The 27,906-nt window shown below is 40.2% G+C and overlaps 1 protein-coding gene across 15 annotated transcripts in view; it reads right to left on the bottom strand.

Moving 5' to 3' along the window:
- The window catches only part of PER2 (period circadian regulator 2), a 47,391-nt gene extending 20,838 nt beyond the window's left edge, over positions 1-26,553 (bottom strand). The window contains exons 1-12 of one of the 15 annotated variants that reach the window (XM_035544449.2): positions 26,433-26,544; positions 19,269-19,323; positions 18,300-18,343; positions 16,341-16,404; positions 15,715-15,806; positions 14,834-15,012; positions 8,921-9,389; positions 8,304-8,372; positions 5,146-5,300; positions 4,619-4,740; positions 2,784-2,985; positions 1,206-1,257 (exon numbers count right to left, since the gene is read on the bottom strand). In XM_035544449.2, the coding sequence (XP_035400342.1) occupies positions 1,206-1,257; positions 2,784-2,985; positions 4,619-4,740; positions 5,146-5,300; positions 8,304-8,372; positions 8,921-9,177 (857 nt within the window). In that variant the 5' untranslated portion in view covers positions 9,178-9,389; positions 14,834-15,012; positions 15,715-15,806; ... (2 more) ...; positions 19,269-19,323; positions 26,433-26,544. Of the gene's footprint in view, positions 1-1,205; positions 1,258-2,783; positions 2,986-4,618; positions 4,741-5,145; positions 5,301-8,303; positions 8,373-8,920; positions 9,390-14,833; positions 15,013-15,714; positions 15,807-16,150; positions 16,405-18,299; positions 18,344-19,268; positions 19,324-26,432 lie in introns of all 15 variants that reach the window. The other 14 variants (XM_035544455.2, XM_035544453.2, XM_035544452.2 and 11 more) reach the window with 14 other exon arrangements.
- Positions 26,554-27,906: the final 1,353 nt, after the last annotated feature.

Below are 27,906 nucleotides of genomic sequence, written 5' to 3'. Positions count from 1 at the left end.
TTTAATCTACTGTAATTTTCTTAAATGACAAAAAGACTGCATGATAGCCCCTAAAACGGCACCCAAAAATTTAGCTTCCTTAATTTTCAGTAGAACAGAACCTAATTCTGATGGCATCCTTTGCATACCAACTACAATAAAGAATTATCCTCTTTCCTGATTGAAATAAGACCCACACGTGGAAGTTTGATAAAGAGAAAAAACCACTTCTTAATGATAAAGTTGTTTTGATTCACTAATCTTAATCTGATATTAAATCCCATTTTACCCTCCAAAGGGATGGCTCTATAGTTTTATTTTATGAAGACTGCTATATCACCTAAGTTAAGAGAGACCACCTTTTACTCAATATTTATTTTGATTTTAAACAACAGTCTCAGAGGTTCTTACCTATAACAACAGTTGCTGACTTACCAACAATACAAAGCATAACAGCAAAAATAACCATTCACACAGTGAGATTATATATATATATATATATATATATATAAGTAATAAGGTTGTAACAGCACAGCTTTACAAAGCTAAAGCTTTTGGAATCAACGTTAATTAGAAGAAAAAGTCTATAGTAACACCAGCAGTACCTTTACAATACATCCAATCCAACTCTCTGGAGTCGAACATTCTAATTTGTTTAAAACTATAATCATATCTTAATTATAAGCATTTATTTACTCCAGAAGTAACTAACAGGACCCACAATTTCTCTTTCCAGAAATGCTACCAGAGAGGCAACAGGCAGCAAGAAGGAAAAAAAGAACTATATAGCATGTAGTGACAGCAAAAAAGACAAACCAAGTTACTCCCATACATCTACCTATACTGGACATTTGAGATAAATTCAAGATCTGCCATTAGTCTTCTACAATGAAAGAGGATCTGTGGCACATGCTGAACAGAATAGTTTAATTAACTTGAAGTAAAGACTTTCTGCACCTGTGAGATATCATATCAGCTCCATTCACAGTGTAAAGGTCAATATTCAGACTGATTAACTTCTAAGATGCAACTTCCTGCAAGCACTTTGCAGTTTCCTGCATAGCTTCTGGAAGTTAAATGACTAGAGGACAAGCATGTGTTTTACCTTATGTTCACATTATGGAAAAATACAAAACTTGCACAACATATGATTCTTATAAAGGTCAAATACTTTTGTAACGCAGTTTCATAGCATAACGCTAAGTCTCATTATAGTACTGTTTTACCTGATGCGACAGAAAAAAGATTTCTCTTCCATGCAATCCTGGGTGGAAGACTCTAGAAATATTAAACATTTTGTAACAAATTACTATGAAGTTATGACGTTTAAAACAGTAATTCTTCCCCAACAGGATTAAAAGCAATATAGTCTGAATATAGTCTGAAAAAATTTTAAGTCCCCCAAAGCCTTTTTTTTTTATTTTATTTTATGCTTTTCTGAGGCTGGTGTGTGAGTCACAGCTGCTTGCTTATTAAGTCTTCTGCCAAAAACATATCTACACAGTTCTCCAGTTTGAACTGTTTACTTGTCAGCTTTTTCACTAACTTACACCATTGATCAAAAAAGTTTGATTCTCCAGGACCCCCTAAATGAGACCTCTTTCCTAGAGAGGACAGCTAAAGGATCAAATACTTTTGCCAACCTCCCTCTGCATAGCCCCCACCCACCAGCAAATCCCAAACTTAATTTTATTTATTTATTTTAAGCAAAGCCTTCCTCCCCTCCCCTATTAAGTTTATTTCCTTCCTTTTCAAGAGTAGCCAAACTCTGGTCTTTCAAAGGCCTCAGTATGCAATACTTCTAAACACTAGCTAAGGCTGCCAATACATGGAATAAAGTATATAGTTTTGCTTACTGCATTTTTGAAATATGAATCTATAATAAACATAATAAAACTAGAGAAAAATGTTTCAGGAAAAATAGATTGCATAACTAAGTAACATGCACAAGGAGGATCACACGGTCAAAGTTTACAACTGAATCTTTTTTGAACCTGACGGACAAGAGACTTCACAAGGTCTTTTCTGCCCTGTTTAACGTACTTGGTATATATCTATTGTTAACTGTTTTTCAAGTTGAATATGGTTCACTCTGTCTTAACTTTATAGACTTAGTATACAGGGATTGGAATTTCAAATATTCAGAGCAGACTTTGAATTCCAAGTGTTTGCTTAAGAATATTTGGCAGCTATTTCTCAATTCCCAACAGCTGTCACTGCACAAGTAAAACAACCCTCACAAACAAATATCAAGTGCCCTAAGAGGTCTAATCCTTCACCATCAGCATGCCTGACATCCTTTTTCCTAAAGCTAAAAGGATATACAGTTACACTTGGTTACTGCAGTGACATTAGCTGAAGTACATATCTTCCTACACAGTAATCAAGGCGTACAGTATTCAAATCGTACATATTTTAAAGTAGAAAGACAAAAATATTTTGCTCCTTATATCTAAGGAGAATGTTTTTTTAAAGAAAAATTATGGTCACGATTGCAAGAAAATGTTGAAAACAAATCCACTTTCAGCATGAATACCTTTGCTTTCAATCATCAGTTGGATAAAAGTGACCCCAGGAATCAATGAACAGCGGCAATCAAAAAACTTTTAGCCAACAGACAAGCTTTGGCAATTCATAAAAGCATGTTATACACCTCATACTGTTCAGAGATGTTCTAGTAGTGTGTACTGTACTCCCATGAAGTGATGGAGAGGATGAAAGGATATTACAAAAACCAGTTTAAGTACTTGCATCAGCATGACTGAAGGAAGGTCAGAGAAATATCTGCTGTTGAGACCACTCACCAGCTCTATTGCAAATATTCCAAGATGGCAATCTGTATGGGGTAGTAGAAGTATAGAAAACACTGACATCCTGAGGTGCCAGGAACTCCACAAATTTGGCATTTTTAAAATAACCTCTCTTACAGCGAAGAATAGAAGCAGCTTGATCAGAGATGTAGACAATTTTCCCAGTAATCAGAGAAACAGCTACAGCAAACATATCCTAAAAAGAAGTCTCAAATTTAGACAGTTGAAAAAAACAACACATTCTTCAATCCATAATACATTGCTTAGACAGTAAGAAAAACAAGATACCAAGATAAAAGCATTAATAAGTTCAAAGTAAAAATTAAGGAAACAGAATAAAGAGTTAAATCACATCTGTTTAGGGGGCAGTAAAATAAATTTAATGTCCTTATGAAGCAGATGCATACAGCACACTTTTTGAACTATGTAGTAAGATTAATACACTAGGATCTTCTCAGGTTACATGCCTTAAACCAATATGCCATTGTTCCCTAATATTTTATGATGCAGAATTCACAAATTAAGAAATGAAGAACTTTCAGCTTTAAAACTACACATTTTGGTTTCAAGAAAGTGTCACAGGCATATTTTACACCCATGAAATTTAGCTGTTTTGAGAAAAGGTGTTTACCTTATTTTATCCATTCAATGCATAATGAAAAGTGCTCTACGCCACTTGACAAAGTAATGAGCATACAGGTGAAAAAAGAGCTCCAGACAACCATACACAAATTCCACTTACATCATTTCATGTTGTATTTTTTCCTCAACACAGAAGAGTTTCCTGCGTCACAACCTTTAGTGCTCAATCCAGCATTACTATATACAAACTTAAGAACTGTCGTCAGAACACTGGTTTTTACAAACTCATGTTTTAGATCAATTGAGCAACGTTTATGATATTTGTAGTTCTCAGTTATACTCTAGATTGCCTATTTGTTTTACCTTACAGGCAACCTTTATTATTCATAGGTACAACAAAAAATACCTACATCAAGCTAGGGAACATCCCCCATCTCTCCATTACTTTATTAATTTCAGGACTGCATATGTTCAGAAAAAGGCTTCAGAAAAAAATAGAGGAAGATAGGCTAATAAACTTAGACGTAATTCTTGTTTAAGACTCCATAATAAACATAGAACACTGAGAATGAGGAAAATAAAATAATCATCCTGTGACTGTGATAGTCATTACTGCTAAAAACTACATTGATCATCCTAGTTGTTCTCATCTAAAAGAGAAGACAGTATCACTGGATCATAGAATAAGCCTGTAACAGTTGCAAAGACCAGACAAATACCACAGAAGAGGACACAACAACACACAATGGTTCAAACACTTTGGTCACTTAAGTCTCGTTAACAAGAAGAACTGTTGAAACAAATAACCCCTACTATAAGGATTAGCTGAAACAACTCACCCTATGCCTTGACTAAGCTTTGGACAGAGATACTCTCCCAGTTTAGCCACTATTCTAAAATGACAACTAATGATTTACACATTTCACACTGCACTGCATCACGTGGATACTGAGATATATCGCACCATTGTCTCTAAGCATGAGGTATGAGTCAGAAGACCAAGAATTTTCACTTATTTCCCACCTAACTGTCAGAAAAAAAAAAAAAGCTTTAATTGAGCTGCTATTGGCAAAGTCTTTACTTCATAAAGTAAAGCTTGAAGTTTCTACTGAACATACACTTGAAGGTAACAGCTAGCTTCTTCAGATTTTGGCCTAGCCAGGAACTCCAACCTTGTAAGGAGAAGGCATGCCAGTTCTAGAAAACATTTTTACATACACGCTGCAGGCTTGTGTCAGCATACTCACTGCATTTTTCATGATGTATTCTGAGGTTATAGTTTCAACTTCTTCCACTGTGTAAGATGACACATTGAGTCCAGAAGGCTGGGATTCATTAATCATCAACAATTGGTAATACTCCTCACTGGCTACATGAGAACATTAAACAGTTTATAGTCAGAATTTAAGGTCTCATCAATAAATAGCCTGGAAGCAATAAATGGAACAAGTGGTTTTTTTGGCATAAGCACAGAATGGGCAGTTGGGAAGTCTAGGTAGTATTCCAAGTTAGTTGTTCTACAGTGGAGTTTCCTTATCAGTAACCCATACCCACCTTAAAATACCCATGTTAGCATCATAATATATTCATCTACTAGAAACCTTTAAATCCCAAAGAAACCCAAGTTAACAGTCCACAAACGAGAAGACAAATATTTGCTTAATGAGGTTTTCAAACAAACTTAGCTGTAAGCAGACAGCCACATTTAAACTCTTATTTAAATGTTTAATTTTATCCAGGTCATAATTATTTAAGCAGTGTCGTACTTGATTACCTTTAACTTGTTTAATGCTTTTAAGGGCATATTTCAACGTTGTTAGGATACTAGATTTGCCTTTAATTCGCTTTTCAGAAGGAAGGTGAGCTTTCAGCTCTTGTAAAGTTTTCAACAACTCCTTTTGTGTTTTGGCTTTAGTGGACTGCTCGCTACTGTAACATTAAAGACAAATAATAAAAAGTCACTGGAATGCTTGAAGTGACACACCATCCTCACAGAAACCCAAACACACTGACATTTGTCACATGCCTAATTTTGCATAGCTAGACATTAACTTTTCCACCATGTAGTGTAAACATTCAGAATTTGTAGTAATTCTTACATTAGTTAGAATCACTTAAAATAGAAGATTTACCACTACCTGAATTTTTATTGTAAGATACACCATCTGTTTATGAAACACATTTATAAACCCAAACACCAGAGAACTTTTTTTTTTTTTGCACCAGTTTCCCTCCCCCTTTTTAGTGGTATATCCCTTAGTTCCTTTCAAATTCAAACTCTCAGAAATGTTCATGGACTTCAAAGTAGAGAAGCAGGAGGTCCACTCAAGTCTTCACCTCCTGTTCGAGCAGGTTCTCATAGGAAAGGTCCCTGAAAAGGGAATGGCAGTGGGAGAGCATCAAGTTAACAAAACAAATGGAGAAATGCTTGGAAAAATGTATTCCAGTTAAGCATGGCAATACATTAAGTAAGATAAAGAAACTTGACTAAATATGAAAGGAGAAGAATCAGGAGGCAGCTGGAGACAGAAACTGCATTCACATTTCTAAGGTGCATGCTCAAAAGTATTGTCTCAGTGCAGAAGGTCAAACTACAGTGATAATCAGCACTAGTGTCAGAAAACTGCCTTCCTTTGCAGTTCTTATCTCCTCATCATTTAAAAATGCTGACAAAAGTCAAAAAGGAAAAGGAGGGAGGAGAAAGGACAGGGAAGATGACAAAAGATGGGTGGGTCAGGTGGGTAGGCAGCAGTGAATCAGTCACAACTATCTAGAGGATTCTAGACTTTTCCTTAAATCTTCCTAAAAAGCAATTCTGTCCTATCAAAAGGAAGGTTTTCTATTACTACACAATCGTCTTGGCTATTACTCTCTGCAAGATCACCCTAAGGACCCCTGCAGAAACAATGATAGGGCAACTGTGCTGCCCTATCCAAAGTGCTCAATAAAGTGGCTTCAGCTTCCAGGTAACTTTTTCAAGGGGATTTCTGAATATTTTTCTGAGAATTTTGAAAAGTTCTTCAGGGAGACCAACTCATCTGACAGATGTTGGGTGTATTTCACCCAAAATGCTTAGAAAGTGACAAAGCTGGCTTGTACTAGAATATGCAGTCGTAGTTCTTGTTTACATCATAATGCACTATGATAAACATATTCACTGAATCATTGACCATTTTATATTGAGAAATAAAGGCAAGGGAAAAGAGAAAACAATGTATCCCTTGGGAAACTTCATGTTCACCCTGTACACTAAAATCATATCTACAGTGTGGCTTGACAGTTTCGACTGATGCAATCAGTGTCTTATTAACAGAAGAACACTACACTGGGAGCAGGGAGGAAGAGAAAGGGAAAGAAGGCAAAGTAACAGATCATACTGTGGTTTTTGTAGCCTTTGGGCATGCTTCAATCAACGTGGTCAGAGTCTTTTGCAAGAAAAGAAACTTTTCCAAGTTAGCCCATAGTAGCCCCAAATACAGAAGACTGGCCTCCTTGGAAAAATCAGTCATATTTTTCTTTCCCTAAAGATACACAGTATTAGGCACAGTAGAAAGCCACAGAGAAGGCTTGGCTTGCAGAGTAAAGAATCAGTGAATTACACAAAGATAAGAGCTTTCCATTTTGCTTTATGTGGACAGGAAAAGGTATTTGAGTGGTGCCAACATTGAATCCAAAGCCCAGTAGTCTTTGAATCAAAGACTAACCCTAAAGCTTTTAATCCTATTTTAGTCATCCCTTTCAAGACCATTCTCTAGGTATCCTCAGTCAACTGAGGTTGTCAGTCTCCCATTCCCAGATGATGATCAAATGCTGCTCTGTATAGCACAGTGCCTGACAGCTGGGGAAATACTGTACAATCTGGATTCACATTTATTTCTGAGCAGGGAGCAATTAATGAAGGTTTAAAAAAAAGGTATCAAACTGAGATAAGTAACCCTCCAACATCCTGCAGTAAAGAAAACTGAGTCAGTGGGAAAGTATGATTAAGAAATGCTTTTGGTTCACTCTGTCCTTGATATTGAGCAAAAAGTGAACTCCAGAACAATTTCCACTTGAAGATACAGCATGGGACAAGATCTTCTGGTGTCTGCAAGGCAGACACTATGTTCATCACGCACCAGATGGTGCAAAGGTGTGATTTTAATTTACCACTTCTTTAGGATCTGCATCAGGTAGAAACACTTTCGGGCAGGTACATGTAGATAGGGATCTTAACATCAGCATGCTAGAGCTAGAAATTGCTTGATCTGCCTAGGATCAGGTTCTGGTCTCCTGATCAGAGGCTGACTTCATTAAAAAAATAAACAAGTACAGTAGGGCACTCAGAAGTGTCCAAATTTGAGCCTTCAATGCCATCAGGTTTCTCAAGGCTATCAGGGTCAGAAGCAGAGTTCATATAGAGGTATTCCTGCAGCTGATGTTGGTCTGTCCTTACAGACTTGAAGCTTGAATCCTGGCGAATGGAACACAGGAGAGGCAGATCATACGGCTGCTGGACATCAGAACACATCCAACTCAATGGGTGAATTCTGATTTTAAAACACTGCTAGGTTTTTCCCAGGCAAAGGCTTCAGACTAAAATCTGAAGAGCAGAAAATTAAAAGGAAAGCCTGCCTCAAAAAAAATACTATATTTGAAGTGAACCACCAAAAAAAAAAAAAAGGAGGTTAGGCTACCAAATCCAAACAAAGTAAGATAACCTCTCAAGTCATCACACAGCTCACATGGAACAGCTACAAAAAGCTCTTAATCAACCGAGTAGTTAAGAGGACATGATGCTGATTATGGACAGGAAGAGAATCAAAGACAGGACCGCACTATCTCCTACATGTACTCTTCTAGGTTTAGCAAAAAAACACCCAACCTATTTAGTTTTCAATCTCTGGCCTCACATACAAGCAAAATAATGAAAATATATGCGTATTTACTTACCTACATCCGCTGCTAGACTGATTGTGTTCAGAGTTCGCGATCATCAGACTAAATGCATTTGAGCTTGAACTAGAACAAACAAAGACAGACATTAATATGAGTAAACTTAACGTAACACTTATTTCAGCTTTACATTTTCTTATTCATGACTAGGTGTCTAGAACATGAAACTTAAAAACATTCTGCGTGGTACAACAAATGAAAACTATACCTGTTAGACATTTAAGAAGGTTCTTCTTACTCTAGCTTTGCTCTGTACGCTAAGCTTTTTAAAAGATGAAAATAGCACAGTTGCAGCCTGACTGTTAAAAGAGGCTGACAATTTTTGCTATATAATTGTAGAAGTTGGTTTACCAAAAGAACATATAAATAGAACCAAACAAACAAGCAGTGATAAAACATACAAATTAAGCTGGCTTTGAGAAACACTATAAACCTGCTCTTTATGAATTACACAACTTACATTATACAAAACGCAGGTTAACTAGGGGAAAAAGAACACTAAGCCTCAATCTGAAGACACACTTTATACAATAATTACTTGGAAATTAGATTCAAATGCAAAAAGCTTTCAGTGACACAAACACAAGTGGACTTTATTTAATACCAACTACTACCTTTTATGACAGTCTGAAGATTCCATGAGCATTGCTGAATCTTTCCCATTTTCATCAGATTCATGGCCATGAGAATCATGCCCGCTGGAGTAGTTCTCATTTGTTTCATTTCCACTGAAGTCATTTCCACTGGATCCACTACTCATCTCAATATCTTCCTGAAGAACTTCATGAGAGTGTTCAGGCTTTGTCTGAATTCCTGAATCTTCAGTAATCATCTGGTTATGACTACTTGCAAGTCCAGAAAACTCACTCATTTTCTGTTGCTCTTTTAAAGAGAACAATGAAGAAATGTGTTCACTGATACCAGGTTACTGCTCAGGGTTCTGCTCCTCAGTGCTAGAGTAGAACCCCCTGAACTTGATACTGTCCATGGGACACTCATTAGAAACACTGCCAAGATCAAGTCAAGCCACATTCAGAATTTTCTGTCTGTACAAATTCTGCCTGGAAGTACAGACCCACAAATCTGAGGAAGAAGGGAAGGAAGAAAAAACAAAACAGAAAACTATTTTCTTGTTTGCTTTTGCTGATAAACTAGTTCTTACTGACTGATGAAATTAGTGATATTCACTGTTAACACACTCAGCATTTCAACAATGAAAAGTTTAAGTTATATATAATTGCAAACCTAACACCATACATTAGCATTAGTAGAAAAAAAGTATTTCTTTTAGTGAAAATTCACAGAAAAAGAGGAAGTGGAATAAACATGAAGAACTCCTCAGAAGTTCAAATATTCAGTTGTTTGCTATTTTCCTACCTAACTCTTCATAATTTTACTGCCTGGATTTGGACAATAGCTATTAAAGAACATTTTATTATTTTCACTTATATCATTTTGCTGGCTTCTAGTTTACCGTGGTAAACAAAAAGACCATTCAGACATCAGGGATTTCTAACTGTTTGGAATTTTTTTCTCCCATTTGTTTGCCTTTTTTTTTTTTTTTTTTTAAATACAGAGTCTTGTTTTTTTGCCAAGTTTACTTCTGCCATTTTGACCAATTCTTCAATTCTGTCTGTACAAAAGCCACACACATAGGCAGACTGAACATACACTGGGAATTATCAACATTTATCAATAGCAAAAATTAAGATACAAATAAGAATAATTTTATCTGACTACCACTAATTCAGGAAAAAAAAGATTCTGCATTGTTTAGAAATGCAAACTTAAAGCAAAACAAAAAATCCCTGCTTTTAAAGCAAATTCCAGACTCAAAATTGAAGTGTAGAAGGAACTTAATGAGTAAACAGACTAACATTAAGAGCCAAAGGAGAAGTACTAGATGGGAGTTCATGTACAAAATAGAGGTATTCAATCTGACTCATATCCTCATCTAGTTCAACAACCTAGACAACAATACTGCAAAACCATGAACTAAGATCCTCTGAATAATGTAATTCAGCATCGGGGGAAAAAAAAAAAAAAGCTTGTTTTAAAAGAACAAAACCATTTTTGTTCCCTCCTTTCTTCCTTTAAAATCTTCAAGATTGCAGTTGTTGACTAATAAACCACTGGAATAGCTTAATGACCAATGACTATAATAACAGGAAACAAGAAAACCTACAGTTAAGCTTTGCTAGTATTAACTGTATCAACTTGCTTTTAAACACAATATTTTAAAGTTTTCTGTTGCCAACTAACTTAATATTCATTTAAATCACACTATGATTCTACTTCCCTCCCACCTAGTAAGCATCAAAACTATTTTCTTACCCTCCCAACTGCTGCTTTTCCAGATATTCTACGTTTATTTGAAGTTTTTCAGAAGAAAATACTGTTCTCCTCCTTCCTTGGCTAGAGAAATGTGCAAGATATCTACTTTCATTTCAAAGATGAAGCATAGTTTAGGGACATTTAAGCTATCAGCAATGGTGATAATACTTTGTATCTTTCTATAAACTTTATATATATAGATGTATTTTTTTTTCCAAACAAGATTTTATTAGATCTCCATTACAGGTAGTAAAAAAAAACTTCAGGTAAAAAAATACCAACATCTCACTACTGCATCTATTCACTTTAGGTCTGCTAACCCAGATTATGTAGACATCCAGTTATGCTGCTGCACTCAACAGCAGTACACAGACAATAAATTATGCTTTAGTGCTCTAACAGTTTTTTTTTCTGGATTAAGTAAGCCACTTCTGTCTCAGAAATTACAGAACTGGAAAATGCAGTAACAGTATTTACTTAGATGAAATTCCAGTATTATTTCACAACGGCACATACTCTGGTGGCCAATGATTAACTAGATCAGATGTTTCATCTCCAATTTAACCTCTGCTGTAGATAAAAGCTCACGTTTTCACTTGCCTTACCTACCTCCACATTTTAATGAAGATCTGTCCCTGTCTAGAGTCCACTCTTACTACCCATACTTGTAATGAGCCCGACTGGAGGTGCTGCAGGTCAGTGGTACCCATGTTACTATCTGCAGCATCACAAGTAACTATACAACTAGCTTTCTTTGCTAGTGACTGAAAACACTAAAGGAAGAGTAAATACAGAAGGTGGCACTGGGGAAATACCAAACAGGCAGTACATAAGGAAAAAAAAAAAACTCGTGTTACTGTACAAATAAGGAGCATTTTATAGAGTGTTAATCCATTCCCATCCAGTAAATGCTCTTACTACTTTAAGTATTGTATAAATATGAGCATCCACCTGGTTAAAAAAACTCTCAAGAAACCACTCTCTCTTAAAAAGCCACTTATGTATCATCTGTATTAATATTGCTCAGAGGGCACTGAGGTTGTGAAGTTCTGTGGAGAATTCAGTGAGCAAATGTACTCCAGCAAACTAATCAGCCAGCAATGGGATGGCCTTTGACCTTCCCTGTAAGGTTAAAGGTGAGCTTGATGATCCATCTGCAGCCTTTTGCCCATTTCAAGTAAATGCCTTATGCACATCAAAATTACACAACGTAACCCCATCATGATTTTCCATGAATGGAAAAAGACAGCCAAGGCATTACCTGAAGAGAAGGCTCAACAGTGTCACTCAGGAATTTAAGGTGAAATCTAGCATTCCTCATACAGTATTTTTTGACTAATGCAGGGGCTTTGCTTATATTTTTCTGACCAAGAACTACTCACAAAGAGCTTAAAATAGAAGAGAAAACCATGCTGCTGTAACCGAAACAGCACTACCAGCTAATAACCTACGTCATACTTTTTTTTTTTTTTAGAGGTAGAAAAAAATGCTCTTAAAAAAAGCACGAGCTACTATACATAAATCCCTTAAAGACAGCTATATACATCACTATTGATGGATTCACAACCATGAACTGCCAGAAGGCAAACTATTAGCACAGCCCTAAATACTTCACAGGTAAGCAGTCCAATATTACAGTAATGCATAAGTCTGAAAATTTGCACTACTTATGAGAAGGGCAATGATTATACCACAGCTTTCCTACTCATATATAAAATGTTTGCATTCAGAATACATTCAGAATAAGTGTGCGAAACCTTCTCTCCGGAATTCTGAAGCCAAGGAGTATTATAAATGATGCAATATTCTCAGTCTCAAGAGTTGCCTGCAATTTATTTATTTATTTTAGGAACAAGCTTTCTTTCCCCAAAGTCTTCTCTCTAATCTTTGAAAGTTTAAGAGTCAACAAAATTGTGCCATAAGCAGAATGCAGAGTCTATGGTTTGAAATTCTGAGATAAGCAATTTTTTCTACCTCCAAATGTCATCCATTCTCTTCCTTCCCTGACATCTAAGCTAGCTCTGCTGGGTATCTTTAGCTAGTTTCAATAGTGCTTCTTTAGGTGGGAGAGGATTGCTCTCAAGAATATATAGAAGCTTTGCAGTGACTTTTGAGGAATTTCACATGCCTCCTTGAACAAGAGCTTATTTATTTACTTTAAAGCAATGTGTTCAAATTAAGAGAATCACTAACAGAAGAACTAGGTACTAGTCTACAGGAAATATCATGAATTTTCTTCCTCTTGACACCTGACAAAAATTTATGTGAGGAAATGCTTATGTTGTGTGACATCTGTCTCTAGCTTTCCACCCGCCAGAACTTTTGCAGGTTTGCGCACAGTAAGTAGTTATGTAGGAACAACACAGATACGTTACACTGACTACAATTTGGAGCCCAAGGACAATGATGATAAAAATAAGTATCCCATTGATGAAGAAGAAACAGGCTTGACCTTCCTTTTAAAAGCATGTTTTGAGAAGAGTTGTCTCAGCTCCTAGTATTTTTAATCCAGGACTGGAACATTAATGTCACTGAAAAAAAACAAACAGTCTTGCAGAAAGTTTGTTTCAAAGAAAATCTCAAAAGCCTCCATACCATAGATATGTAACAGAGTAAGGAACAGAAAAAGAATAAATGGGAAGGAACAAGAAAAATATGACACCTCCAAGGGTTTTTAGGGAAAGCCCTGATGCATTCACTGGCAACACTGCAATCTCCCTAATGAGACAGACATTAGCTAGGTCCACAGTTAGTACAGAACTGTGCAAGAGAGGCAGTATTTAAATCCAGTCATCTTTGACTGCAACATCATGAAGGACCCCTTAAGAAAATCCCCAATGAAGAAAATTTGTAAGTCCACAGGGGAAGGTGTGGAGGTTGGAGCATACGAAAGAAGGTAGAAGAGCGTTTCTAATCCAAGAGCTCGTATAATAAATAAATAATAAAAGATTCCAAGAAGCAGCAACAATAATATATGACCAATTAGGAGAGATTCTCTAGGAGGTTGGAATAGCTGTGAAAAAGAGAAAATCAATTACCTAAAATGTCAGGCAAAGAACATGGTATAGGCTAAGAAGAGACTGTTGGCTCTAGCTAGACTTTACTAGCAGACAGAGGAAAACCTTAAGAAGAACATCTGCATGCATATGCAAGCACCATGCAAACACTTCAGGAGTACAGAGGGTCAGTCAGCCCCGAGAGATTAATTAGCTTTGAAACTCATCTCAGTCAAAATTCTGAAATAAATTGCACATATTTATTCCACTTACACGCCTGAATAAATTTCCAGTCAATAACCAGATGAGAATGAAAAGGTAAGAGCAAGCCTGCTCGCAGTCTGACGACCTTGCTTGTTACCCAGCTTGAGGAAGCTACCTGCACACCACACCAGGTTTGTAACAAGTGCAGACTGTCACTTGGGGACAGAGGAAGAGTTCTCTTAGGTTTGATCTTGAGAAATAAGTTAACCCTGCTTTTCTTTCTTTACTTTCTGTTATGTCTTTCTAAGCTTCTAAAGGGAGGTTATTTATGTTGGCTCTCTGAATAAAAACTTCCATTAATCTTAAATTGGCACCAGTTAAGCTTGATTTTAAGATAAATGGCTCAAAAAAACATTCTATTCATCTAGACAGAGCAAACCTCTTAGAGTCGCTCTGTCAGAGTCTAGAGCTCTGAAGACACTGATGCTGTATGGAAAAGGCAATATAATTCCACCGAGCACCAAGAACAAACATAGGCCAGGCTGGATGTGCAGAAAACATCTTCTGGCTACTTCTCATTAACCAGAAAAGCTTTACTCCCACCATAAGACAACGGAAAGAGCCTGAACTTCGGTGGTGCCAGAAGAACATGTCAAAATATGTATGGGCAAATGCTTGAAGAAATAATGGTTTTGTGCTTTTGAAAAACCTCTGAAGAACTTGGGTCAGGACTGTAGGATACAAAGAAAGCAAATTTCTTTTGAAACTGCCCTTTAAACAAAATCTTGTTTCAGCACAGATCTGGTTACTTTCAAAGATCTTCCCTTTTTTTTTTCCCCATGAAAAAAAATGTCTAGCATTTAAATGCATACTAGCATTTAAAGAATTAAAGTGTAAAAATCCAAAGCCAGAATGAACTAATTCAAGAACTGAGCACATCCCAAGACTGACAGTTTGCCTAAGTTTGCCATTAAAATGAACAAATGAACTTACCAATATTCAAAAACAAACCAACAGGCACACCACAGTTTATGAATATAGTTTAGTCATGTCAGTGATAGGGGACAGTAACTGCATTAGGATCAATAGGAGTCATTCCTCATGGTCTGGACTTGAGTTTACTTGAGGCCTTAGCAATAAGAATGTTTTCCACATGTCTTCTGGTGGACTGCCTGGCAAAATGGCAAAGTTTTCTTATTTGTACGATTAACAACTAGCACTGATTTAATCGTATTATGCAGTTCTAGGAAAAAATGGAAATTAATGTCTACAATGAATGCACTCTCCCTGTGCAATTAGACTATAATTGAGTCCTTGGTAGTAGCAAAGTGTCAGGAAAAAAAACTGTAAACAAACAATCTGAGAAGTAACACGTCTAACTGTACAACTTCACCAGCAATAAAACTAAGAGCTTCACTTTTTGCAACAGCAGAACAATTTATAAAATATCTTCACTAGGACATTATTCGGAGAATGGAGCAAGAAAAAAATTGCAGTATTTTCAGATTTCACTATATGAAAAATAACAGAAGATGTGTAAAGATTTCCTGCAGGACTACTTAAAGAAACTTAAGAAGCCTGCTTTTTGAATAGACTCCTCATACCACTGCAAGCCATCATAAAAAAAAAGTTTGCTTTTTTCTTAAGAAGGAATGAAGTATAAGCTAGAACTTTATATCAATTTATCAATATATCAAATCATCATTAACATCTAGAACAACGCAAATACTTCACAGAATCTGATTTCATAGTATTCGTTTCATAATTGTTAATAAAGATCCACCTTCAAGTGCAACAAAACCCTCAGTATAGGACTATTAGTTAAACAAAAGCAAGTATCTTTAAACAGGTGATCCTACTTAGCCATCACTTACAGCTGCCATTCACTTTACAACAGAGGAACTGGCCAAGACAAAGCCTTTATCCAGAGCCATCCAAGTGCCAGACCCTGAAGTTATCACAGCATCTATGCAGGAAGAGATCAGCATAAGCATCAGGCCAGGCCCTTGCATCCGTAGCAAAGATACTTGCATCTACATTGCTTTCTCAGTGGAAAAACAAACAAAACAACTCAAACCTGATTATATGAATAAGCACACTTAAGCTAAAAAAAAAAAATTTCTCTGCTTCAATTCAATAATGCAATTCCCAGTTTATATCCAAAAATAGTTCTGAATGAGTATGTGTATGACTGAAATCACAGTTTAAGGTAAAACAAACAGAACAATATATCTTCTGCATGAGGTCTATGGGAAAATAAAAAAAGTCTTTCCATTAACATCAATCATAACGATTATGCATGTTCCTTACCTGTTTCTTCCTATGAAAAGTTGGTAAAAATGTTTATCAAGTTCCCTCCCAGCTAGCATCAAAAGCATGAAGTGCCTAGGTCCAGAGTCTCCCACATGCATTTAATTCTTGTCTCATCCTCTTCTACTGGAAATCTTTGACCATTACAGAGTCCGGACACCTCTACAACTATAAAATATAAAAGAAATACCTGGGCCCCCCAACAGTGTCCTCTTCAAACAGATACCAGAGAGATGCTCACAGTTATGCCATTCCTATGCAGATAAACGTTGGTTAAATATGAAACTGTCATCCAGCAGAGGAATCAGATACAAATTTGTGTTTTAAACACTTATGGTCTACAATAAGGTCTTGTAAAGTTTTAAAATAGCAGAACCTTCTACAATAGATAAAATAACTTCTCCTCTCAGCAATAACTTCTCATCCACTATCAGTATGGTGTCATACCATGCACATTAAGGTCTGCACAAGCTGACACAACCACTAAGAATGAAGGGCTAAATCCTCCAGCAGAGAACAGCAAAGTGCCCAACGTATTCAACAGGAGGTCCACATGCTTTGGTTTATTTAGAATATCCAGTTTTAAGACTTGATCTAATAAATCTAATCTCATCTACAACTCTGTAGGCTTGCTATGAGGTGTTGGGAGCTGGGGGTCAGCCTCTTCTCACAGGTAGCTAGCAATAGGACTAGAGGGAATAGCCTCAAGTTGCACCAGCGGAGGTTTAGGTTTGAAATTAGGAGACATTTCTTCTCAGAAAGAGCAGTCAAGCATCGGAACGGGTTGCCCAGGGAAGTGGTGGCATCACTCCCCCTGGGGGTGTTCAAGGAAAGGTTGGACCTAGTGCTTAGGGACATGGTTTAGTGGGTGACATTGGTAGTATCATGATGGTTGGACCAGATGATCTTGGAGGTCTCTTCCAACCTTAATGATTCTATGATTCAAGTTTTAGACAGTAAGCAAATTGCAATTCACAGAATGGCTGAGGTTGGAAGAAACCTGTGGGGTTTATCTGGTCCAACACTCTGCTCAAGCAGGGCCTCCCACAGCTGGCTGCGCCCAGGACCACGTCCAGATGGCTTTTGATTGTTTACAAAACTAACCATTTTGGATAACAGCCATGTTAATATGCGTTAATTTAAAATGCAGCACATCTAGCAACTGCTAAAAGTACATTTGTGTTGGCCAGACTTAAGGAAGAATTTATTCACAATGTTCCATTCTGCATAATGTCACAATGCTGATGTGTTCTGCAAGTCTCAGACTATGGTACAAATCTGTACATATTAGTTCTGTGTTTTACCTTTATCATCAATTGATAAAACAGGATTTAAATAAGCTCTGTATCTCTGGCCAAGAGAAGCATTAGGAAATAGCTTTATTCAGAGCTACTTTCAGATTTTGCAATTTTAAGCACAGATGCTGGAATGTCTTTTAAACAAAGATCTAACTAGTGTTGAAAGTCAGCTTTTACACTTCACTCACAACTAACTTATCTCCCTATATTCCATATTTCCTTTATAAAGTTAAGGTATATCACTAAGATATACAGAAAATTCACAAGGATTTGCCCAACTATTTATGAGGGGACACAGCACTTTTCTAGCTTTGTGATCTCCATCATGACACTTTTACACAGAGGCTTAAAGTATACATTTGAAAATATGTATGCTATTCACAGTAGCAACGTATCGTTTTAATTGCTTATATAGGTTTCATCTACTTAACGCATTTAGGAAGGTATTAAGAAAAAAAGTCTTGTAACTACTTAAAATTCTCATCATAAGCCTCTCTACAAATTAACAGAAAGCTAAGACAAACCTACATCAAAAGGAGTTTCATCTGAAACTCAATACAAGTCATTCAAGCCAGGGTCTTTCATCAGCCTGAGTAAAACTAGAGACAGTTGAATCTAATCTTCTGGTTTTCTATTATTAACCAGAAGAAATACGCAGTTGACTGAGTAAGCCCAGTTCACCCATCTACAGCATCTAAGGAAAGTCTTTTCCACAGAAAGTCTAAATTGATCAGTGTAAAAAGAATATAGAGCCCGTGACAACACTTCCTTTGATACTGAGGTGTATCTATTCGGAGCATAGAAGACTTCAACATTAGAAAAGAAGGAACAACCTGTTTTGGGGAACACACCTGTGTTAGAGAATCCCAATCAAGTAGACTTTCTGAAGTCACACCTGCAGTATTGAAAAGAGAACAAACACTGTCAGCTTTAAGAACCTATTCAGTTCAAGTTTCGTAGCAGCAGAAAAACTATTTTTATTTTAATCATCAGGAAAAAATGGGCAGCATAGCGTTAATCCTCAAAATACTCAGTTTCATCTGTCTTGGAATATTACAGTATTACCCAGAACTGCTGTGCTTACCTCTCCCCTTCCTTAGGCTAACACTGTCCCATTATCAAATCACATATAACAAAACTATTAGATGATGTGCCTCCTCCATTATATGACGATCTATTGGGTTTTCTTATTCTACCACACATATCCCACATTAGTTATAATAAGCTTCTTCTTTGTCATTAGCTTCTAACACATTGAACAGAAACATGCATAACTCGGTAGCTCTGATGCCATGTGTTCAGTTTCTTGAACAGAGATTAGAATAGTACCAGTCCATTACAAAACTGACCAAAAACATTGTTGGAAGCTATAATCTGCTTTTCAAATCAAATCTTATATGAATATTTTCCTTTTTTTTTTTTTTTTTTCCCTCCTGAACTATCATCCTAATTATCTGAAGAACACGAATAACTTTGTTTTCTGGACCCCAGAATTATTATTAAGACTCCTTAACACACCTTCAAGAGACTGGAATTTATCAATAACTATTGTACAGTAAACAATGCAGATGTAGCACTGGATACTGGATGCTAGGCTAAGTAATTTCAGTTTCCTAACAATTTAGAGAAGCCACATCATTTCTGGGTGCTCAATGATTTGTGAAAGTCTTTAAAAACATACTATCCTGACTGTCTTTTCAGTTCTCAGCACTCTGACAGACTACAGCTCAAGGGAGCTATCCAAAGCAGCAACAACAAAAAATCAGTTTAGAATAAACTAGAAATCAGTTTCTTGGGGAGATCATAAGACACTCACTCACCTTAAGGAATGTACTCATCAGTCTTTCCAATTCTGAAAGAGTCATCAATATATTCCTACAAAACAAACAAAAAGTTAGAAGTTTTACATGCAAGATACGAAATAATTTATGAAACATAAATCAGGTCCATTTAATAGTGGAATACAAGCCCAACAATGGAGGGTATGTACTCCACAGATGAAGAGCAGTTAAAAAGACTACAAATACAAAATGAGAGAAAGTGTAGGAAATTTTATTGATAGGTATCTACTATTATCATAACCTAAGTTCCAAATTTCCCTCAAGCAATGCATAGAGTAATTCACTGAATTCTATTCCCTTTGTAAATACAAGAAAAAAACAATTCCATCTCCGTAATATCCATTTATTGTTAGAACATTGTTTAGATAGTACAGATATCAACACAGTTTCCTTCAAAATCAACCACTTACTCATTTGAGAGCATCCATGCTGAAAATGAGTATGACCTAGTATAAAATGTGGATCATCTATTTGAATTCAATTTGTTTCTTCTTCTACATACTACAATTTTGAAACATTTCACCACCAAAATGCCCATTCCAAATTAGCCTTAGGAGATAAAAAATATGCTGCAGAGCATCAATTCAACTGAGTGAAAGTACTGACATCACGACCAAGACTGGTTTCACATTCCAAAATACAGGTATGCATTCTTATTAAGCTGAGAACAGCTTTTGCTTTAAAAAGAGAGGCTTCTTTTACTTACATCTAAAATATATGAAATGAATCACAGAATGGCCTGGGTTGGAAGGGACCTCAAAGACCCCCTGGCTCCAGCCCCCTGCCCTGGGCAGGGCCCCCTCCCACCAGCCCAGGCTGCCCCCAGCCCCATCCAGCCTGGCCTTGGGCACTGCCAGGGATGGGGCACCCACAGCTGCTCTGGGCAGCCTGGGCCAGTGTTCCACTACCCTTATAGTAAGGAACTTCTTCCAAATACCTAATCTAAATCTACCTTCTTTTAGTTTAAAACCACTACCCCTTGTCTTCGGCTGCATCCCAGAGAGCCAAGCAGAACAAAAATCCCTCATTCCTCACAAGCGGTTCCTAAATGGACCTACCTAAGATCACGCCACCAATCACTCCAGCTCCTGAAGCATCCAAACCTACTCTATTAATTCATTTCCCCCCTGTTTTAGAGTGGTTCTGTTATTTTTGAAGCTGCCTATTTTCTCCATGGGGTAACTAATAGCAGAGTTTGCCTGAGGTAACCTGACAAAGTCAACTCAATCTTACTATGAATAGCCCAGTAGCAGGACATTGTTGACCTTAGCAAGTTTACCTCATGGAAGGTCAAACAATCTCACCTATGCTGTGCTCACTGACCTGGGCCAGCTCCTGATTCATTATTTGCTCTCCTGGAGCTGTAAGAAGCCAGTCACAAAAGTAACCCCCAAAAGCAGTCAGGGCAGCAACTCAGCCACCCAGCAGGGACCGTCCTCTTTCTCTGAGGCAAGCATGCCACGCTCTGCTGGCCCCACCATTGCTGCTCAGATCGCCAACGCGGATCTGGAGCGATCAGCAAACACAAACTGACTTCCTCACATCTACTCTTTCACTGCGAGCAACAAACTCTGGCACAGAGCTAAGTTCAACTGCCAGCAGGGCGGGCACCTTTTGTGAAGAAAAGAGAGGTGCCAACACAGAAACACATCCGTGATGGACAAGACTGCTGCAGCCCGTGCTGGGATATTTTGTGAAGAGGCTAAATGCAGTCTCCTTTACCTGTCCCATGAGAGTTTCCAGGCATCGTTCCTTCCAATACTAAAATAGGCTTTGTGTACTTTTTAAAGGTGAACTAAAATGCTTTCTATTAAATGTAAATTTAAGGATGTTTGATTTTCTTTCTAAATAGAAAACTATTTCTGAAGGGAACTGGAAAAGTTATTAAACAAGAAAACAGCGACAAGAACTCTATGTTTGCATAAGTCAACTCTTCTCCTCTAGGGGCAAAATAACAAATATGACACATCTGAGAAAGCACTGTCACAGAACGGAGGGAAAAATTAGCATGCTCCACCATCCAGTTATATATTTCACTACTAAAGCAGAACCATATTTCAATTTTACTATTAGGTGAGAACTCCTCTCCAGGGGATGACGACAGCAGAATTGCACCACGTTGTATTACGTTTACAGAAGGTTCAGGTGAGTGCTGCTCTTCAGAGATGACTACAGCTCATGCCTGTTACTGCAGTCAGAATGGAAGTCCCATTCTGGAAGACTCTACGGCAAGTCATTAATACACCCCACAAAGCACAGTCACCTAACAAACATGATGTACTTGTCCTGCAAGCTGGATATATTAGTACAGAGACATAAGAGATCAAATCACCCAGGAACCTATGGCAGAGATGTAATTGAGAGCGAAGAAGTGCTTTATGTACTGAAGATCTTCGTACAATTAAAGAAACAAAGCAGCAGAAGCATAAAAGTACATGAAATAAGGTCAAGCACAAAAGTCATACCAAGATACAAAAGAGGGAAGGAATACGGAGAACAGGTAGCAAGACCAATGAAAAATACAAGTACTGGACATCCTGAACACTTCATCTTGTATCCCTAAGCTTCAATTATGCCAAATACGGGTGTTGTTTTACACAATTTAAGGACAGCATGTTGGAAAGATGGTATAGCATTGGTTCTACGTTAAAAAGGCCAGTTTGAAACACCTATACAAGGAACTCTCCAACAATTCTAGCTATAGGAAAAAAAAAAAATCAAGCACTAAAAGTTACCACAATATATTCAACAACAGGTGGAAGCAAAACCCCAAAGCCTTTCCCCATTATTTTGGCATGCAAACACACCCTCTTCCCCACTGTCGCATCTTTTCAGGATGAACATCAGTCCGTCCTGCCCAGAACTTCTGCAGTCACGCTCAGTACTTGTACTCCTTGTACTCCTGCGCAGAGAAACGGGCTGCTCTGTGTTTCTCAGTTTACTTGTCATGTATACAGCATGTTAAGTCTCTATCCCTTCAGCAGTAAAGCTTTGCTTTCTACTGGGAGAAAACGAAGAAAAGCGGATCATACTCCATGGTTATTTATCTCAAGAGAGGTAAATTAAGCCTTACTTCTTACCACGTCCTGGAAGTGAAGTCATTTAAATCAGACTATCAAAACAAGCCAGAGGAATCAGAAGGCTCCTCTAAGACTTCCACATACTATTTCAGCAGCATTTGAGCAACAGCTGAGAACATCTGTACAAAACTTTTCTTGGCCTTACAGTGGCTCTCACTCACACAAAAAGATCTCATAACCTCACTGGTGTGCATGGTGGCGAACACACACTCCCAGCCTATTGCCCATGCAGCTTGCAAGAAGGTCGATACACTGCTGCTGTCCCTCAGGAACTCGGCAAGAAGCACACACAGCCACGTAAGAGAACCTTGTACCGGACTGGTACAAGTCTAACGCAGGCAGTTAGACATAAAGATCATATCTACACTTGAAGGATAACCTTTGAAATACCAAACAGAGGCACAAAAGCCTCATCTGCCCCTGTACTAGCACTGCTGGCAGGCAGAGCACAAGCAGGCTGCACAAACATGCCTGCCCGGTGATCGACTAAGCCACTTACTAGAGTACCAGATCACCACGCATGTGCTCAGACATGTGGATTCCCATGTGTTCGGGTGCTTCCCTGCCACGTGGGGTTGCTGGTTCACTGCCAGCAGGAACAGATCGTGCTCCAAAGAGTAGCTTCTGAGCCTCTCCTCCGCCTCTGCAGGCATACCCAAACCCTCTGATCCTCCTTCATTTCGGTCTTCTACCACTCTGTCTTTTGCAAGAGTGGCCAGGGGTCACAAGATCTCCCAGCAACAGATCACAAAATCAATAGCCTATGAAGTGCGTTTCTGACAGCCACCTTCTCTTCTCCCACACCCTCTAAACATGCTTCACAGAAGGAAGTATTTCACCTGTAGCTAAAAAAAATAAGCTTCTCTCTGCTTGTCAAAAGGTGGACTCATTCTTGACTAGGCAACAGCTAGGAAGCCAACGGTTTGCCTTACTACCAACAACACAGGAGGGAGTGACATTCTGGCCCCACCACAGCAGCGTTTCAGCTCAGGGAACAGTTGGGAAGCAGGAGAGGGGTCAGGCACCTTTACGCACTACACAAACCATCAGCAAGCAGCATTACTATTTTCTGCACCCAACATCACCTGTACCAAAACCACAAGTCAAAGCCCTTCAGAATCACAGAATTCGTATCTGTTATTCTTTGTGATATAATTGACCTATTTGCTGTTCAGTGCTTGACAAGAGAGGTTAACACAATAACTAGTCAAGCAGTTTCAAACTTGCGCAACAGGGACATAACTGGATGCAGACAGTATGAATGCAGCAGGATAGATAATGCAGCTAAGAGTTTCTGTAGTCCACCCTCCTCAGACAGGAATTCTAGGCCATGCAACCACCACTGGACACTAAAATTCCTTTTCCGAAACACCTGATTATCCAGTAATTATGATGTGGTAACGGTATCAATATAATACAGTGGCTACAGCACACTCATGCCAAGTATTACACAACACCCCAGCAGGAACATGATGTTCCCTTTTAACATAGGCCAACAACAGCAACCCTATATAAAACACTATAGTTGATCTAGACTAGTGATAATTTACTTGCTCTACTGGTTAGTGACAATTTACTTGCTTTTCTACTACACCACACCAAATATACCTCATCCCACAGTAACTTGCCCATGTGCCTATACTTTAAAAGGTTAAAAAAAAAATCTTTTCTACAGCAAAGTGCATTTTAATATTGTAAAGGTGTTAGAGGAATACAGGCGTGGCAAGAACCCAGGAAGAAAAAAAATGGTTTATCAGTCTGCATCTAAAGCAAACACTTCCTGGTCATAACAAAGTCTGAGGTAGAAGAAAAGTCTAGAACTTTTACTCCACTTACTCTGATCTCATACTGTGGCGCGCACACAAAAAAGTGATTTTTAACAGGGGAAATTTATTACTATAAAAGCGTACTATCCAGGGGCAGACTCAAATAAGTTTATTTGAAAGTTGAGACTGTTACATATTTTAATCGTAGTGACTGAGAAAAGAAGTGGGGAAAAGGTATTACGCTAAGCGCTACCGCGATACGCTGTCTCTTTATGACTCCCTGTGGAAATATAAAAGGAATACAAGTAAAGTGTGAAAATGAAGATTACTTAGATTTTCACAGATTGCATTCGTGTTAAAACAAACATAGGAAGTTTACAAGTCATAGCAACCGACAAACAAAAGTGTTGGCAAAACCACAGTCTCTGGATCACAAACAAATCCAGAAAACTTGCTGAATCTGAAGAAAGTACACAGCAGCCAAAATCCTTCTTTCCGCACCTTTATGTTCTGATTAAGGCAAGCTAAGTTACAGGGCAGGGCAGCTTCTCACCACAAGGAGCTGGACACTGCTTTACTTGGGTAGTTGGCAGCTTGGGTCCTCCCTTCTACCTTCAATTAAACACCTGGAACAGCCCAACACACACCAAAACTGAAGGATATGACTTTCTTCTTTCACCCTAGGCCACGGGTCCTACTTTTTAATTTCGTGTCTAAGATAAGCAACCTGCTCAGACCAGCAGCAGGCCAGAAGAAGGACTCCACACCTCAAGACAGTGCCCTGATCACATGGCTAACAGCAAAGCCTGCATCAAGTGAGGACACTGGTCCTCCAGTAAAACTTGCTCACTTTGCAGAAACAAAGCAAGCTGCAGTAAGAAACAGCAAAAAGACCAGAAGAGCATGCAAACACACACAAGCATAAGCAAGAAGGGACCTGATGTTACAGCACAACAGTGGGGGCACTCTCGGTGACATGAACCCAGTTCTAGGCCCTGCTCCTGAATTTTGTATTTGAGATCCACTGCGTAAAGCATATACACAGCACGGGGCCCAAGGGTAAGAAGACTAAGGACAAGTGTAGACACTGAGGCACTCCAGAAGGCAAGAAAAGTTTGAGTTTCATCAAGTTCAATGGCCTCAAGTGATCCAATAAGACTTAGAGACACTTACAGAATACACCACGTGCTTAACTGACAGCTTGGCATACTTTGGTTTGATATGAAAAACGTATGTTAACAAAACTAACCATTTGCATTTAAGTCGATATTCCTCACTGCCATCACAGCAATGAATTTGGATTTTACCTGGACAATAATCAAAGGCCAGCTCTAAAAATTTGCTGTAGTTCTGAGAAGTGATAACTAACGTTAACTGTCATCTGCAAAGAAACTCCGTGGTTGAAACAACACTGGCAACTTGAAATTGATTCTCACTGGACTAAATCAGTTTCTGACTCTGCTTTTGACTTGAGCAGTCTTACTACCGGAAACGTCACAAGATTTCAACCTTTTCTCCTTAATTTGTGAATACGAAAGCAGTAGCTACTCAGTGGCAGATGCACAAGCCAGCATGCCTCTGGGTCTTACATCTGGAAAAGAAAACGAAATGAAGGATCTCTTACAGCCTAAGAGCCACGGCCAACGCACTTCTTGAAAACCCTCCGGACGCACCGCCCTAAGCAAGCTGTGGTGCTTCACTCCAACCGACTCCAAACCCTCTCAGCTCCCGCAGCCCTCCCGCTGACCCCCCCGGGGACCTTCCCCAGCCCCGCAGAGCCGGGCCGGGCCACCCGCCCGCCGCCGCCCCGCCGAGCGGCGCGCACGGAGCCGGCCTTACATAAACCGTTTTGTAACCGCACATGGAGCGGCACGCCGCCGCCCTCCGCCGCCACCGCGCAGCCCCCAGGCGCGGCACTGCCACGGCCACGGCCGGGACCCGCTGCCCGCCCACCTGTGGCTGCGGGCACGGCGCCGGGGCGACCCCCCCCGGCCCGGTTTCCCCCTCCCCCGGCTCCGGAGCTCCCCGCTGTCGGCCCGGCCGCCCCCCGGGCCCCCACCCCGAGGCGCTGTGAGGGGAGCCCCGGGCCCCGCGGCGGGGAGGCCCCGAGGGGCTGGGGAGGGGGGGAGGGGGGGGTGCAGCGGGGGGCCCGGTCCCGCCCCCGAGGCGGCCGTTACGTAACGAGGGGCCGGGGGCAGCCCGCCCGCATCCCCCCCGCCCCCCCGCATCCCCCCCTCCCCCCCGCCGCGCTGTCCCATCCCCGGCCGCGGGGCAGCGCCCGCCGGGCCCCGACTCACCGCGCGTCCCCCGGTCCGTCCCGGCCCGGCGCAGCCCTGCCCGGCGCGGCGCGGCGCTGCCCGGCCCCGACTTCATACAGGCAGAAACGTGACCGGCCGCCCGACGCCCGCCCCCGCCGCGCCGCCATTGGCCGCCGGAGCGTGACGCCCGCTGTCGAGCGCGGCGGGGGCGGGGCGCGCTGCTCGCCCATTGGCTGCGCCGCACGCCGCTCACTTTACATAAGCCTCACGTGTGGCACCATGTTTCCAGCGGCCGCAACCGCCGAGACGGCCCCTCCCCCACCCACCGCCGCCCGCGGAGCCGTCCGTGACGTCAGCGCGCGCCCGGCGAGGGGCGGGGCTTGGGGCGGGGGCGGGGGCGGCGGCTCCGGCTCCGTGAGGGGCTCGGGCCCGGCCCAGCCGGGAAGAGCAGTGGGGCGTGGGGACGGGAGAGGCCTCCCAGATCATCTGTGCAGCCGTCTCCTACCACCAGTGTCACCCACTAACCACGTCCCCTAGCACCACGTCCAGCCTCTCCTCGAACGCGCCCAGGGACGGTGACGCCACCACCTCCCTGGGCAACCCGTCCCAGTGCCTGACTGCTCTTTCTGGGGAGAAATGTCTCAAAACAAGCCGAGCTCCCTCAGTAGCTCAATAGACGTGATAGTTCATCCATATTCGGAGCCTCCTTTGCCTTCACCCTCATACGTGGCTACAAGGAGAAGGAGCAGCGGACGTGCCAAAGCGGTGCCAGCCTTGGTGTAACAGCACTTTCACACTCACTGCATACGTGCAATCGCTCCATAGGGTGTAAGGGAGTAGGGAGCCACCAGGGCTTCCACTGTTTATCTGCAAAATGAGGTTAATGCTGCTTCCCTCTCTCGCTGCAGTGTTAAGGATAAGTCCATTAGGTACACAGATATTTAAGCAACTGCTATTACAGAAACAGCTTGTGAGTAAAGCACCGTGCAGTATTTAACTCCTGCAGAAGAGAGGGGGTGGGGAGTGGAAGCGTTAAGACCAGATCCTGCAACTGGATTTGTTGCAAAGCACAAGTCAGCTTATCAGGATCCCATTTTTAGTTTGTACTCCTCTGAAGAGTCTAATTTAAAGACTAATCCTAATTAGATATTCTCTGTATAGTTTGGTCAACTTACAGGTCTTAGTGCTTCACATCCGGAACCTCGTCATCTGTTTAAATTCTCCTCTTTAGGGTTGGTTGGGTTGGAGGGATGTAGAACAATGTTCTTGGGTTCCATGGGATAATGTTTATCACGTCACATGCCAAAATTACCTGTCTGTAGCTGGTGCTGAGGGCTCCACCTCTAACCACAGGTTCCAAGTAAGGCACTTCCACCAAGCAAAAACTTTGAGGGCCCGCCTGCCCCCACCTTGTCAGAGTGCACACGGGGGGAACTGGAGGCAAACTGTGGCACTGCTCTCGAGCTGAATGAGCTCCCAGAACAACCAGAACAGGAGACACATCCATCGCTGT

Source organism: Cygnus atratus, chromosome 9 (genome assembly GCF_013377495.2).
Source record: "Cygnus atratus isolate AKBS03 ecotype Queensland, Australia chromosome 9, CAtr_DNAZoo_HiC_assembly, whole genome shotgun sequence".
NCBI classification, from domain to species: Eukaryota; Metazoa; Chordata; class Aves; order Anseriformes; family Anatidae; genus Cygnus; species Cygnus atratus.
The sequence above is the reverse complement of the archived record's forward strand: the minus strand, read 5'-3'. Positions and strand labels throughout refer to the sequence as shown.